This window comes from Leuresthes tenuis, unplaced genomic scaffold (assembly GCF_036924035.1).
Source record: "Leuresthes tenuis unplaced genomic scaffold, fLeuTen1.0.hap1 SCAF_1, whole genome shotgun sequence".
Lineage (NCBI taxonomy): Eukaryota > Metazoa > Chordata > Actinopteri > Atheriniformes > Atherinopsidae > Leuresthes > Leuresthes tenuis.
This window is the reverse complement of record NW_027325355.1, coordinates 12087361-12102950: the sequence shown is the minus strand read 5'-3', so window position 1 is coordinate 12102950 and position 15590 is coordinate 12087361. Positions and strand designations below refer to the sequence as shown.

General features: G+C 43.1%; 2 protein-coding genes across 2 annotated transcripts in view; both read left to right on the top strand.

The window, feature by feature from the left end:
* Positions 1-15590, top strand: part of LOC140291809 (NLR family CARD domain-containing protein 3-like) — a 562338-nt gene that overhangs the window by 457941 nt on the left and 88807 nt on the right. The window lies entirely within an intron of this gene.
* Positions 7114-12785, top strand: LOC140295632 (stonustoxin subunit alpha-like). The gene is made up of 4 exons (XM_072379670.1): positions 7114-7302; positions 9143-9363; positions 11479-11525; positions 11652-12785. Exons 1-4 carry the CDS (start codon positions 7114-7116, stop codon positions 12182-12184), a joined length of 990 nt encoding a protein of 329 aa, XP_072235771.1. The 3' UTR covers positions 12185-12785.

The following is a 15590-nucleotide window of genomic DNA, read 5'->3' as shown; positions in this document are numbered from 1 at the left end:
TGAAGTGACCTCTGTGTTGTTGCTTTTGTTAGAAACATGAAGGTGCCCAAATCTGAAGCTGCTATTATTTCTAAGAGGAGTCTTAAAGACTTTAATGAACAAGCTGATCATCGCAATCTGTCTGATATGAAATGGAAGAAAATAGAACTGATCCCTGATGTAGAGAAAGCTTGGACATGCTTTGGGGAATGATTTCTGCACATTGTGAATACATTTGCCCCTTTAAGGAGATACGGGGTTAAGGGGAGAGAAAACCCCTGCTTCTCCCCACAGCTGGCAGATATTATTGATGAGTGTAACCTGGCCGTTCAGAAGATTTGTGGTTTTCTGTTCCAGATGTCTGGACTGAACCGGGTCAAAGGGCTTTTGTCCTCTCTGCTCCTGTTACATGGAATATGTTGCAGAAAGACTGAAAATGAACTGAACTCATTTCATGGAGCGCTTTTAAATCCAAACTGAGAGTTCTTGAGGTCGACTCCACTGCATGCACTTGTTTTTGTCTTTTGTTTGTGCTTCAGCTGTGTGCTTTTGGACCTGTGTTCTGTATTTATTGCTGCTTATCTTGGCCAGGACTCCCTGAAAGAGTTCCACAGATTTCATAGATGAAGGACTTCTGCTTTACTGGAACATTTCCATGTTGAGCTGCTTTATGCATGGACTCCATTTCAGAGGAGCTCACTTATTTCTTACTGCTCTGCACTTTTTCAGCTGCTTCAGACCATTAAAGTCAATGACTGACATGTTCACGTGCACAGTGTGATGAAGTTCATCTCACTGAGCTCATGTGTGTTTTCACAGAGCAGGACTTTAACTTCAAGTTTTATTCTGAGAATGTGAAGCTGACATCGTGCAGCGGTTTGGTTAGACGCCATGTTGTATTCCTGCTTCCTCTGAGGTTCTTCTGTGTGAACAGACCCTGAATTCTAACTCGTGTTTCTTCGCTCAGGCTGTGAGATCAGCCTCTAACATCTCACCCTTAAAGCTGAATGTCGAACATATGTGTCCACTGTTAAAACAACACATTTCTGATGAGTTTATTACTGAAACACGTCTTTATTATCAGAGCATAAGATCCACTGACACACGGAGAGGAGGATGTGAGTTGATGTGCAGATGAATGATTTGTGTTTCCTCTGCAGATGAAGGTAGAAAGTGTGTGTGAGCTGATGTGAATTCAGCAGCATGGATCAGTGTGAGGACACTAAAACCACTCTGTGTGGGGAACATGAGAGCCAGAGCAAAGCTCAGAGGTGAGATGACCATCTCTAACTGTCCATGACTCTTCTCCATGTCAGAGCTCAGCACTCACATCACCAAACCACCTTTATTCACAGGAAACAACCTGAACCTGAACCTGAACCCGAACCTGAACCCAGCTGTGTGTCCTTTAAGAGCGACCAGTCAAAGGATTGGTTTATTAATTTCCAACATGATGTTCCATCAGCCCAACAGTGAGTATCTGTCAGTATTCAGTGGAGGCTGCATCATGTTTCAGATGATAACCATTTTTCAGCTGAATTACTTGAGACTTGGATCAGTTCTTGATGTCTCTGATGAGACTAATTAGCTGCATCATTTAGTTCAGTCCTGCAGCTCTTTATTAAAACAAAGGGAGAATATTGCTGAATATCTGTCCACTGATGTGGCTTTTTCACAGGATGCTGATTATGTAGTGAACAGGGCGGCTGATGTAGAAATATTACGTTCTCACGCGTTGTGTTAAATGACGTCAGTTTAAAACGACCTTCTGAAGAAACAAGAACAAAACGACCAAATCAACCCAGTAATGTTAGTAACTGATCTGTTATGAATTCTCTCCTAATAAACCTGCTCATGTTATCTGGTAAAAAATATCTCATTTTTTAATCTGACACTTTATATTCCAGAAAAATCAAACATTCCAAAGTCGGTGTTTTCCAGTGTGGTGCAGCTGTAGTTTGTCTCTGAAAGAGCAGAATGAATCTGATCACACAAACAGTAAAGACTGAGTCAGAGAACCACACTGAAAGCTCAGAACTTCATTCTTCCTGTTTTCTCTCAGTAAAATGACATCCAGCTTCCAGTTTCACACACCTGCTGACGTCTGCCTGCAGAGTGGCAGAGCTGCCACAAGGGGGAGCTGTAACATTGTTCCACAGCAGCCACACTGACTCTTTGACAGGCCGTCTCACTGCAGACTCAAACACTATCACTGAATACTTTAGTTTGAAGAAAACAAGTGTTTTTCTGTCAGGATCCAGCAGAGACTCAGACCTGGATCTGAACCCAGCTGTGTGTCCATGAAGAGTGACCGGTCGATGGATCCTCCTCTTGTCTTCAAATCAGACCAACATCCATCCTTTCAGAGGTGAGCTGAGTGTAAATGTTGTAACAGAGTGAAATGTAGCAGAGTCAGTTTGAACAGTTTTTATTCCAGCATGTGTTTAATGTGAGCTCAGCTCTGTTTCACATCCATTTCTATGTTCATATGTGAAGCGGTGTGTGTTGGATGTTTTCCACAAACACAGCAGTCTAAGAGGAAAGAATGGATGTTGCAGGAGGTGTTTCTGAGTGTTTGTAGGACACCAGCTGGTCCAGCAGGTGTCACCTTTGTGCTTTGGCTCTAACACAGTGTAGGTAGGAACTTCCACTCAGGTGGCAGGTGTTGCTGGATGGAGGAGGACAGATAGATTTATTTAGAATTAAAAACCTGTGCGTCTGAACCACATCAAGCTGATGGAGGTGTGATGTGTTCCAGGTTTAGGAGAGGAACAGTCAGCAGGGTGCTGGTTAGCTGCTTAAAGCTTTGAGAAGTTCAAATTAGTGAGCAACAGAACAAAAGTTTGTCCTGAAAGACTGAAATGAAACTTGGTAAACAGACAGTAACTCTGCTTCTTCCAGTTAACTAAACAGAGCTTTTGGAAGCTGCAATGAAAGTTTGTCTCCTGTCTTTGGGAAATAATCATCAGATGATGTTGTACAGTCATCGTCTGAGGCTTTCACACTGGGAGTTGCCCAATACAACCAGTCTGATCCAAGCACACACTGGCTCTGGCTGCCTTGCTCCAGGGCACTTCAGCAGGGAGGGAAAGCTTTCTGAAGGGGTTGCTGAGAGCTGTTGGACCCAACCAAAGTGAGCTGAAAGCTCCAAGCAGCTGCAGACTGAGCCGTTGATTCTCAGTGGGATCAGCAGGACTAGTAAAGCTTTCCCACTACAGGGAGTCCTCTGATTCACTGTTCACATCCACACATCACTTCATGGAGCTTTACCTTGTGTTTGTCTCTGTGTGGACAGACAGAATGTGAGCTCATTCTTCACGATTCCTCCACAGAGTGGACCAGCAGAGCTCAGAGGTTCCCAGTGGTCAGTCTGCCCAGCAGCATCAAACACAGCTGGACTCCATATTTATGGTCTGTACATGTACAACAACTACTTTTCCATCTATTCTGTTCACAGTCATCTCCATGCTGCACTTTGTAGACCAGTGGATTGTCAGTGTGTCCAACACAGATCTGATGTTTGGCTCCATGACTTCAGTCTGATTGGCTCATTCATATAGTATTCTGTTCCAGCTGCTGGAGGACAACATGGTCACTTTTGTGAAGGAGGAGCTGAAGAAGATCCAGAAGGTTCTGAGTCCAGTTTACCCAGAATGCTTAGAGAGTCAGAGGGAGGATGAGGATGAAGAGCAGAGGAGCAGCAGAGAAGCATTAGTGAAGATCACAGTTCACTTCCTGAGGAGAATGAAGCAGGAGGAGCTGGCTGACCGTCTGCAGAGCAGTAAGAGGATTTCTCTAAAGATTTAACCTGCTGGATAAATGATGGACTGATGTCTCAACACACAGAACAACACATGTTCAAATACTCATTCTCAGATAAATTAAAGGTTTGAAGATTTTCTGTGTATTGTATTGACTGATCTTATTTGTTGTTTTTATTTAGAACTTTTTGAACCAGTTTTCCGACATAAATCTGCTCTGAAGAAGAAGTTCCAGTGTGTGTTTGAGGGGATTTCTAAAGCAGGAAACCCAACCCTTCTGAATCAGATCTACACAGAGCTCTACATCACAGAGGGAGGGACTGGAGAGGTCAATGATGAACATGAGGTCAGACAGATTGAAACAGCATCCAGGAAAGCAGACAGAGCAGAAACAACCATCAGACAAGAAGACATCTTTAAACTCCCACCTGGAAGAGATGAACCAATCAGAACAGTGATGACAAAGGGAGTGGCTGGCATTGGGAAAACAGTCTTAACACAGAAGTTCACTCTGGACTGGGCTGAAGGCAAAGCCAACCAGGACATCCAGTTCATGTTTCCATTCACTTTCAGAGAGCTGAATGTGCTGAAAGAGAAAAAGTTCAGCTTGGTGGAACTTGTTCATCACTTCTTTACTGAAACCAAAGAAGCAGGAATCTGCAGCTTTGAAGAGTTCCAGGTTGTGTTCATCTTTGACGGTCTGGATGAGTGTCGACTTCCTCTGGACTTCCACAACAAGGAGCCCCTGACTGATGTTACAGAGTCCACCTCAGTGGATGTGCTGCTGACAAACCTCATCAGGGGGAAACTGCTTCCCTCTGCTCGCCTCTGGATAACCACACGACCTGCAGCAGCCAATCAGATCCCTTCTGACTGTGTTGGCATGGTGACAGATGTCAGAGGGTTTACTGACCCACAGAAGGAGGAGTACTTCAGGAAGAGATTCAGAGATAAGAAGCAGGCCAGCAGGATCATCTCCCACATCCAGACATCACAAAGCCTCCACATCATGTGCCACATCCCAGTCTTCTGCTGTATCACTGCTACAGTTCTGGAGGATGTGTTGAAAACCAGAGAGGTAGGAGAGCTGCCCAAGACCCTGACTGAGATGTACATCCACTTCCTGGTGGTTCAGGCCAAAGTGAAGAAGGTCAAGTATGATGGAGGAGCTGAGACAGATCCACACTGGAGTCCAGAGAGCAGGAAGATGATTGAGTCTCTGGGAAAACTGGCTTTTGAGCAGCTGCAGAAAGGAAACCTGATCTTCTATGAATCAGACCTGACAGAGTGTGGCATCGATATCTCAGCAGCCTCAGTGTGCTCAGGAGTGTTCACACAGATCTTTAAAGAGGAGAGAGGGCTGTACCAGGAGAAGGTGTTCTGCTTCATCCATCTGAGTGTTCAGGAGTTTCTGGCTGCTCTTCATGTCCATCTGACCTTCATCAACTCTGGAGTCAACCTGATGGAAGAACAGCCATCATCATCAGCTCATATCGCAAGGGCACAAAAATCTTTGAGAGTCTTTGAGTCTTTGAGAAATATGTTCGGTTTACTCTCTGGTGTCACTCAGCAGAAAGAACAACAAACAACCTCCTGGACATCCGAAACAAGAGAAGATCAATCTGCAGATTCTCTTCGACTCTTCCATCAGAGTGCTGTGAACAAGGCCTTACAGAGTCCAAATGGACACCTGGACCTGTTCCTCCGCTTCCTCCTGGGTCTTTCACTGCAGACCAATCAGAGTCTCCTACGAGGCCTGCTGACACAGACAGGAAGTAGCTCACAGACCAATCAGGAAACAGTTGATTACATCAAGAAGAAGATCAGTGAGAATCTGTCTGCAGAGAGAAGCATCAATCTGTTCCACTGTCTGAATGAACTGAATGATCGTTCTCTAGTGGAGGAGATCCAACAGTCCCTGAGTTCAGGAAGTCTCTCCACAGATAAACTGTCTCCTGCTCAGTGGTCAGCTCTGGTCTTCATCTTACTGTCATCAGGAAAAGATCTGGATGTGTTTGACCTGAAGAAATACTCTGCTTCAGAGGAGGCTCTTCTGAGGCTGCTGCCAGTGGTCAAAGCCTCCAGCAAAGCTCTGTAAGTACAAACATAGATATATTTCTTTTTAAATACATTATTTACTTATTAACTGGTGAAAAACTTCAGAATCAGCGTTAAACTAAGTTTCAAATAAACTTTAGTTTATTTATGAAGTGTCAGTTCACAATAAAATATCTTACAAGTGATGTGAGATGATACTTTGTTGGAAATAGAAACTCAGCAGTTTCTCTTAGGAAGAACTTGGTGACAGTTATTTATCAATTTTACAATTAATTTGTTTAATTGATTGATTAACTAATAAGTGTTTTTGCTCCCATCTCATTAATTAGTTATCTGGCTTAGACAGATGTAGATTTAGTTTTTCTGTCTGTTTTGTTGTGTTTGAAAATGAGAAACTCTAAAACAAAACTATATTTAGCTTCTTTTATTTTATTCATATAATTTATTTCCTTGGACAAATCAACAGAAACAAACAGGGAAACAGAATTCTTCCACTAATCAAATATGAATGTTGTTTGATTGATTAATGGATCAAGTTATTTCCTTCCATCTCATTTCCTCCTCAGACTGAGTGGCTGTAACCTCTCAGAGAGAAGCTGTGAAGCTCTGTCCTCAGCTCTCAGCTCACAGTCCTCCAATCTGACAGAACTGGGCCTGAGTAACAACAACCTGCAGGATTCAGGAGTGATGCAGCTTTCTGCTGGACTGAAGAGTTCAAACTGCAGACTGGAAAAACTCAGGTAAGGATTCATGAACTTTTCAGCTGAGAGCTGATACAATTCTGGCTTAGATGGATAAAAAACCAGCTTCCAGGTACCTTGATCAATGAAACAGGTTGATCTGTTCTGCCTTTTGATTATCTGGCTTAAATAACTCATGAACCACTCTGATGGCTCAGAATGTTATCAAAGGCAGGATTCTATGACCATACTAACTTATTATTTATAGAGTCTTGCCTCCTCAAACTCCCAGATCTGGTAGAAATTCAAACTGCTCAGCTGATGTATAAAGCTAGAAATAAACAACTACCAGATAATATCCAAAAACTGTTCACTGATAGAGTGGGGGGCTATGATTACAGGGAAAACCTTAACTTCAGAACCTTTAGGGTTCGAACCACCATGAAGACAATGTGCATTTCAGTCAGTGGTGTGAAGGTCTGGAATAAACTTCAAAAAGAACTGAATCAATTTCCAAGCATGTCTGTTTGGGGGAAAAAAAAAGGCTCAAACTGGTGATTTTGGTGACTGCCGGGGGGGTTGGGTGCGCCTGGGCTGGCTCTCCGGCATTGGTGCCGGGGACTCGGATGCTGATGATGTTGATGTGGTGTCTTCACTTCACTCCCGGGCTGGTTCGTGGGGGTCTGAGGGACTTTGTCCTCCTCCTGGTGCTGTGTGGTGCAGGGTTGGGGTTGGTGGCGGGGCCTGACAGAGGGACTGTGGTGTCGGGTTGTGGCACAGATGATTGTGGGTTTGGGGAGGGTCTCTGTACTCCGAGTGCTGATGTACAAGGGTGTGAATGTGTACTTAGGTGTGATTGTCTCTCAAGGGCCTGCTGGGGTTGTTGTTATATAGGTTTGAATACAGTTTGGTATGTGTATGTACATCTGTATACATATATTTTTGTGGAAGACGTTTTGCTTCTTCATACCTCTTTTCAGACAAGTTGCATTAATTATTGTCATATGCTCTTTTACTTTAACTCCTTTCCATTCCTGCAGATTTGTAAATTTCCTAAAACAGAGATCCATCACATACCCAAAGTAAACTACTTTACAGAAATATGATCTGTTTTTTCCTCTAAATGTGAGCATCAAACCTCCTTTAAATGTGGACACACTGCACTGGAACAAAGTGATGATATCTGTATGGTTATTGCACTGAAACTTCTCTTTGATCTAATCCCCTGTCCTGAGCGTGTACGAGGTGACTGTGGAGAGAAAAACTCCCTTTTAACAGGAAGAAACCTCCATCAGAACCAGGAAGGGTGGCCATCTGCCTCGACCAGCTGGGGGTTGAGAGGAAAGGAAAGAGGGGACAACAAGTACCATAACACCAGGCCAGAGATACCTGCTGAGAAAGAGAAACACAAGTTAATGACAACAATGATGTCATATGAACATGGAGAATAAAGAGAGCAGAGGGAGGAGAGGTGCATCATGGAAGGACCCACAGCAGTCTGGGCCTACAGCAGCATAACTATGAGATGTTTCAGGGTCACCTGAGCCATCCCTAACTATAAGCTTCATCAGAAAGGAAAGTTTTCAGCTTAATCTTAAAGGTAGAGAGAGTATCTGCTTCCTGAAGCCAAACTTGCAGCTGGTTCCACAGAGAGGGGCCTGATAACTGAAGGCTCTGCCTCCCATTCTACTTTTAGAAACTCTGGGAACAACAAGTAAACCTGCAGTCTGAGAACAAAGTGCTCTGTTGGGAAAATCTCCAACTATGAGATGTTTCTCACTTAGTCCACAGAGTTGCAGCGTCACACAGACTTCAGTCAGTAACTGGATTCTGCTCCTCTGCATGTGAACAGTTACAAGGATGGTGTTCCAGTTAAATGCTCCAGTCAGGCTGTGAGCAAAGCTCCATTCAAATGTGCACGTAACTGTGCTGACTGATACAGCCAACAGCTGCAGAGTCAGCAGAATATCTGTGGAGATGACAGGACTTTGGGGTGTACTGAAAGTCTGAGGTGTGCAGAGTGAAGAGAAACCGTGAGAGTACAGTGAAGAGTGAAAAGTTGAAATATTCACAATATCCTTAGGCAAGACCCCCTTACCCTACCTGCCTACCTGTAAGTCGCTTTGGATAAAATCGTCTGCCAAATGCATAAACATAAAACATATTCTCAGAGGTTTTCTTTTCATCCAGGTTTTTCATTCACTGCTGCCATGTTTCCTCTTTGTTTGTCACAGAATATTGTTCATATTTTCTTCTCATTTTATCTGAAACTCTTTGTTACTGGAGCAAAATGATGAAAATCATCTTTAAAGTTATTTCAAACACATCTGATGAATCACATAAAATAGATAAAGAACATAAATCAGGTCCTGTTTGCAGACTAAAGATTCAACCATTTTCCTCTGTGTGTGAAGTCACATGTTCAGCATGCAGCATGTTTTTATTCTTCCTTTAACATGAACACTTTTCAGCATGTTTGAATGTTGTTAATATCTCCTGCAGTTTGAAATGTTGAAGCTGATCCACCAGTTTGGTTCAGACTGAAATGTCTCAACATTTCATAGATTGTGATGTCATCAGTCGTCCTCAGAGGGACCAGTTACAGTAGTTGATGATTCTCTGACTTTTATTCAGTTCCATCATCAGGTCAACATTTGCTGACATTCAGCTTCAGTTTCAGAGCAGTTCTCTCAGAGTTTCTGTGTTGTTTTGTGTGTCTGCAGCCTGTCAGGCTGTCTGATCACAGAGGAAGGCTGTGCTTCTCTGGCTGAAGCTGTGACCTCCAACCCCTCCCATCTGAGAGAGCTGGACCTGAGCTTCAACCATCCAGGAGACTCAGGAGTGAAGCTGCTGACGGCTGCACTGAAGGATCCACACAAACTCAGGTATGGAGAGGCCTGCTGCAGCCACACACAATGTCTGATAGAGGAGGAAGAGCTGGAAACATGTTCTCTGTCCTGCACTCAGCCCTGTGTTTTTGCTTCCTGCTGAGTGTTACATGAACAATCACACATGTAGGAGCCTTTTTCCTTTGCTCACAGCAGAAACACTGGTTGAACAGAAACAGCAGATATTTGTGGAGGAGGTCTCCAAGGAGAACATCTGCAGGAACAACAGTGAGAAGTGTCTGTTGGTCCTCTGACCCTGGATCAGATACAGAGATGGGTCCAGGACATGTTAGCCTAGCTTAGCACAAAGATTTATAAAACCATGTTCACCGTACATCTGGAAATGTGCACATGTGGATTAGACCTGTGTCCCTCACTCCATACGCCCACATGGGGGATCTTCAGCTGGACCGGCTCTCTGACAGCTCCAACACATTCAAAGAACAGTGTGTGGAACTGGATGTGTTTCAGCTCAGAGATAAAGCCACCAGAGCAAACTTCAACAATCCTCTGAGCTCCACATGACTTGATATCAGACTTACTGACAGAGCACACAGATCCCCTGCCTCTGGAGTTTGTGATGTTAGTGATCACTGCTACATCACCTGTGTCAGAGACACTAAAATCACTCAGTCTCTAATGGTCAGTACAGGAAATGAGAAGCATTTGAATCTACAGGATGTTTGAAATTACTCTGATCATATATTCTCTGTTACTGATCCTGCCGTGGCTCTGGAAGACTTTTCACAGTGTTTGAATGTTCCTGCTGACAGATGTGACCCTTATAAAAGCACAGAATCAGAACCAGATCCAGTCCTTGGTTCTCCACAGCTCTCTGAAGCCATCCACAGCAGAGACAAAGCCTGGTCCAGCTCTGCTTCATTTCTCCTAACAGAACGGGCAGTTTGTCCGTGCTGGGCAGAAGGAGAACTGTGGGTATATGAAGGGACATTTCTTCAGATCCTTTTCAGGCAGCTGTTAGAATGAGTCACATTGTGTTAGAAAGTGTAGCTGTGTCTCCACAGTGTTGCTGTTGGACTGTGTACATCCTCTCTGCTCCACAGGGAGCCATGATCTCTGATAGAGGCCCGTCTCAGTGGCCAGTGTGTGTGCACTGAGTGTGTCCTCTGTTAACGTGGTTCTGTGTTGCTGTTCAGTCTCTGTGCTCAGGTGTTCCTCCACAGCTGATGCTCGTCTTAAGCCCAGATAGCTCTGCATCTGACTGTGTTTGTGTGTCCCAGTGGCTGATGTCATTGTGTTAGTGTAGTGTGTAGCAGTCAGACTGTGGAAGCAGATGAGCTTTCTCAGAGATCACACGGTACCAGGTCCAAAGAGTTCTGCCCTTCTGTGGTTCTGACCGTCCTTCCAGATGAGAACCAAGTAGACCAAAGTTGAACTGGAGCTGCGTTTGGTTGTTCTTCATCCCATCGGGTGGGGGACAATCCAATAAACACTATCCAAGGAATTCCAGAGAAACAGGAAGAGAGGGACACTGGGGGAAGGAGAGGAAGAGGCTGGAGGCTTTTCAGTCTGTTTCAGATTCCTGAAAAGTGATCAGGCTGAAATAAATGAGTGATTCTGATCAATAAAATCACAACACCTGGCAGCTAATTTACTTCCAATGACTATAGAATCTCCTCTGATCTTATTCTGAGCCTTTAATGTTCAATGTGGAGGGTGGAATGAGGGGAGTGTTTCCAGTCTAACTTTTCTAGATGAATGTCTTCCCCTGGTTGGCTGTGCAGCATTCAGATGGACCAATGGGTCTGAGCAAGGATCTGGATGTTTGGCTGCCCTGAAACACACTGAGAGGAGGAGTCAGCAGAAACAATGTGACCATCAGGAGAGACCATGATGTCAGAAACTGAAGTGATTTCATTAGAATTTTTAAAGCTCATATTTGGATTCAGAAATGAGTGAAAAATCAGTGAAAATTCTTCCAAACTTGAAGAATTGAATTCAGAGACAGAAACCTAATCTCCATAATCTGACTGCAGAAAACATTTGGTGCTTTTAAACCTCAAAATGAAGCTTCCATCCATCGTTCTTCTCTTTCTTCACTTTCTTTTCTTTCCTCATTTTTCTGACCTCTGACCCCCGTCCTCCTTTCAGGGTGGAGCCTGCTGGAGAACGATGGTTGACACCAGGTCTGAGGAAGTGTAAGTGTGTTCTTCATCTGATTCATGACATCCAACCATCTTCACACTGTCACATCACTCATTGATCAAAGTGAACAGATGATAGATCAATAACTGCAGCTGGATTGTGTTTGTTCTCTCCATCAGATTCCTGTCAACTCACAATCGACACAAACACAGTGAACAGAAAACTGAAACTGTCTGACAACAACAGGAAGGTGACACTTGTGGAGGAGGTTCAGTCATATCCTGATCATCCAGACAGATTTGATGGCTGGTATCCTCAGGTGCTGTGTAGAAATGTTCTGACTGGTCGCTGTTACTGGGAGGTCGAGTGGAGAGGAGAAGCTTATATATCAGTGAGTTACAGAGGAATCAGCAGGAGAGGAGACAGAGACTGTGTGTTTGGATGGAATGATCAGTCCTGGAGTCTGAGGTGCTCTGATGAAGTTTACTCTGTCTGGCACAATAACAGAAGAACACCCATCTCCTCCTCCTCCTCCTCTGTCTCTAACAGAGCAGCAGTGTATGTGGACCGTCCTGCTGGCACTCTGTCCTTCTACAGAGTCTCCTCTGACACACTGATCCACCTCCACACCTTCAACACCACATTCACTGAAGAACCTCTGCATCCTGGATTTACAGTCTGGTATCCTGGTTCCTCAGTGTCTCTGTGTTAAGTTTAAAGAGTTTCCTCCTGTCAGAGAATCACTGTTGAACATATAGTTCAGTCTGTACATGTCTGTCTCTTTCACTCAGAAACACCTTTTCAGATTCATGGATTCAGTCAGTTTCTGTTTGAAACTCTTCTAAATGATTCCTTGGAAACTTCTTCCTCTTCCAGTCCTTTAAAGATGGAAGCTGCCATTCTTCCAGGATGTTGTTTTTCTGTGTGTTTCCAGTCAAAGCTTCACACTGAATATCAGTATGTTGTGTTTCTCTACAGCTCACTTCAACTGAGACCATTCAGTTCATGCCAGCTGCAGTTAGTTTGCTGCACATGTGACAAACTGTGATATCAGAGAGGAATCACTGAGCTGCAATCAGCCAAGATGAATTTCCAACCAGCTGACAGATCTTCACTGATTCTGCTCCAATGAGCAGAAGTTCGGTGAGCAGCCAGGGTTCATCCTGATGTTTCTCCACATTCACTTCCTGTTTGATGATGAAAGGACAACTGGACTGGAACTAGTTTCTGATGGCAGAAAGTTGCTAAATGTTGTTGTTGAACACTCACAAAGAGGACTGAAATGATCCTTTACAAACAACATTTGGACTTTAACAGTAACTTTAACATGTAAGTTAAATAAAATTACTAACATTTAATTACCTCAATAATAATTAATGATGTAAAATATAAATTAAGTCAAACATGTTGATATTTGAAGTGAAAACCTTCAGAATGTTATGCTTTTTTGCTCTTTTGAAATTACTGATGTTATTATTCTTTTATGTTCTACTGGAGAATAATCTAAATAAAGACTTTTGTCTTCTTTCTGTAATAAAGGTGACGGTGCAATGGGTGGAGGGTCTCAAACACTTTGGAAAAGATCAGAGAAACTAAATATATCAGAGGACTGTAACCAGGCAGCTTCTGAGCAGCTGATGACAGCAATGCAGAAACAGAATATGGTGCAAAAGTATTTGTTTTATTGATCTAGAAAAGGTGCACAGAGCCAAGAACAGCATGGAGGCATAATGGGACATGATCATCCTCCACCATCAGCAGGCCTTAACGAACTAACTGACCACTGACGGTGCCAAACCACATCCTTACAGAGGAGGTGTCTCTGTTTTACAAAATAGTTTCACAATACAAAATATTCTGAGTATTTCCTGTACGCATTCATTCTTACAAACACTTGATTATAAAGAGTTAAATTTACAAAACCACACCATCAACCTTAAAGCCGTTTCCTGAACAGCTAAAACCCAGAAGCAGCTCGCCCACACATTCCCATCCCACATTATCCCAAACACACTGCAGAGGACACGAGTAACAGGGGAGTAAACCAGCTGTTAACACAGCTGTTTTACACTGTGCACCCCTACATCTGCTGTACTTCCACTGTAGATGCTGCACAGAGAACAGCTTTACTCTGCCTCACCAAACCATGGCTAACGGGCTGCCAACATATCAGCACTTTTCTCCTTTAATCAGTCAAACAGACAGCTGGGTGAAGACAGAACTGCATGCAGATCAGATCAGTAAAATGTTCCATAGAAATCTGATAACCGGGACATCTTTGTGCAGATGTTCACTTTTCTGTGCACATCCACGTATACTTTCATAGTGTAAAGTGCTGTGGGATTAATTACATTTTACACATCATTACTGACTTAGTTTTGCTCTATTCATTGTGTTAGTTAGCACATGGCTTGATGATGTCATTTCCTGTTGGTCGTGTCACTCGCGGTTTATTTTCTGATGCCACGTTGAACTGGTTTTGGTAAAAGTGTTGCACATGTGTGGAGGGACACAACTTGCTGTGAATGAAATATGTTGATCGTCAGAACAAGAATTATGTATCAAAAGCAAAATAAATGTGTCAAAAACTGACTTTAACTGGTACATGTACATGTATGTTCCTCATTGAGAAGCTGGTGTGATCTTTTTATGTCTGTTTAGGGGCTGTATTTTCAATATTCTGCACCCACTTCTCTCAGGACAAGTTTAATTTACACGAGAAATGTGTGTTTTAGTGTGTTGTCCAATTATTATTTTCAGTTTGATGGGAAGGTCAGAAAATGTCCAAAAATTCAACAAATCCCATTCTGCGCTCAGATCTGTGCAGTTTGAGAGCAGAAGCTTGTTAATGAGGCAGTTCCTGCAGAACAAATCACATCTTGTTTTAATCTCAACACTCACACCTGATATATTTGTGAATATGTTAATATTTCCATCACCTTGTGAAGCAGCTTCAACACTATTTGTTCAGTTTTTCTACGTGTTCTAATCCACATTTCTTACTGACAACATCTGGATTCAGACATCAAAGTTCAGCATCCCTTTGGACTCCGTTTATTTGTTTGCGTCATTTCATGTTCTGTTTGGGGATCAGTTTGTGTTGTTCCTCCTCAGAGTGTCTCTCCTCCTCCTCCTGAGCTTGTTTCTGCCTTCTTCTGAGATGTTGTCAGTCCTTATCACAGATTCAGTAGCTGTGATGAGGTCCACTACTGGCAGCTGTTGTGGAGAAATGGCCAAACTGAGTGCTTTGCTGCAAACATCCTTTTCTGGTTGGGTGAGGTCCCCATCTTCTAAGTTCTTCACCCTCTGGTCCTGAATGTCCGTTTCTGTAGAGTCATCATATTTTTATCTGACAGATACAGATGTGCAGTTTGAAGGCTAAGCGGTTCACCTCCATCTTAAGGTGAAGGGACACTCTTTTGAGGACAGTAATGTCCACATTCTGGACAAAGAAAACAGATGGTTTGGACTGAGGTGTGTCAGTGTGACCGTACAGACCTGCCAAGTGTGAATAGTCTTTAAGCTGCTGATCAGCCGACAGTCACCAACTAGTTAAAGCTGAAGACATCTTTCAGATGAGAAAATCTGAAATATTCAGAAAGTCCAGTTGCTCATTATTACAATGATAAGAAATCTACCAAAGTATTCAGTCGTTTAAAAACACTCCCAAACTGACATGATGCTATTTATATTTTCACCGCCAGAGGGCGACACATTTCCATCAATAAAGACTCCACTTCCTTCACAGTTAAAGGAGATTTTATTGACATTGTTTCAACAATCGATAATTACCTGAGGTCAGGTCGCCTAGGCAACAGGTCCAGGAGTGAAGACTCCAAAGACTCTCCTTTGAATTTCTCATGTCTGTGCATTATTAACTGCTCGCTGCTATAGAATATTAAACATGAAGCCATTTTAAAAGATACAGCACAGTACAAAAATACAACAGATTGCTGTATGTGTGTATTGAACATCATGTGTGATTACAATGAAAACCTGTTCATCTGCACCTGTATTTGATCCGTTACAGCTTTAATGTTTCACAGAAATATTCCTTCTCTGTTCATGATGTCACATGTGTCTGCGTGCTGTCTGTGTTCCTGAGAGGAAGTCACACA

What these genes read in the sequence shown, in the direction of transcription:
- LOC140295632 (XM_072379670.1), top strand. Translation starts at nt 7,114, where the DNA reads ATGTTGATGTGGTGTCTTCACTTCACTCCCGGGCTGGTTCGTGGGGGT. An exon ending in TCTGTACTCCGAGTGCTGAT is followed by an intron (nt 7,303 to 9,142) that starts GTACAAGGGTGT and finishes ATTTGCTGACAT; the next exon opens with TCAGCTTCAGTTTCAGAGCA. An exon ending in GACACCAGGTCTGAGGAAGT is followed by an intron (nt 11,526 to 11,651) that starts GTAAGTGTGTTC and finishes TCTCTCCATCAG; the next exon opens with ATTCCTGTCAACTCACAATC.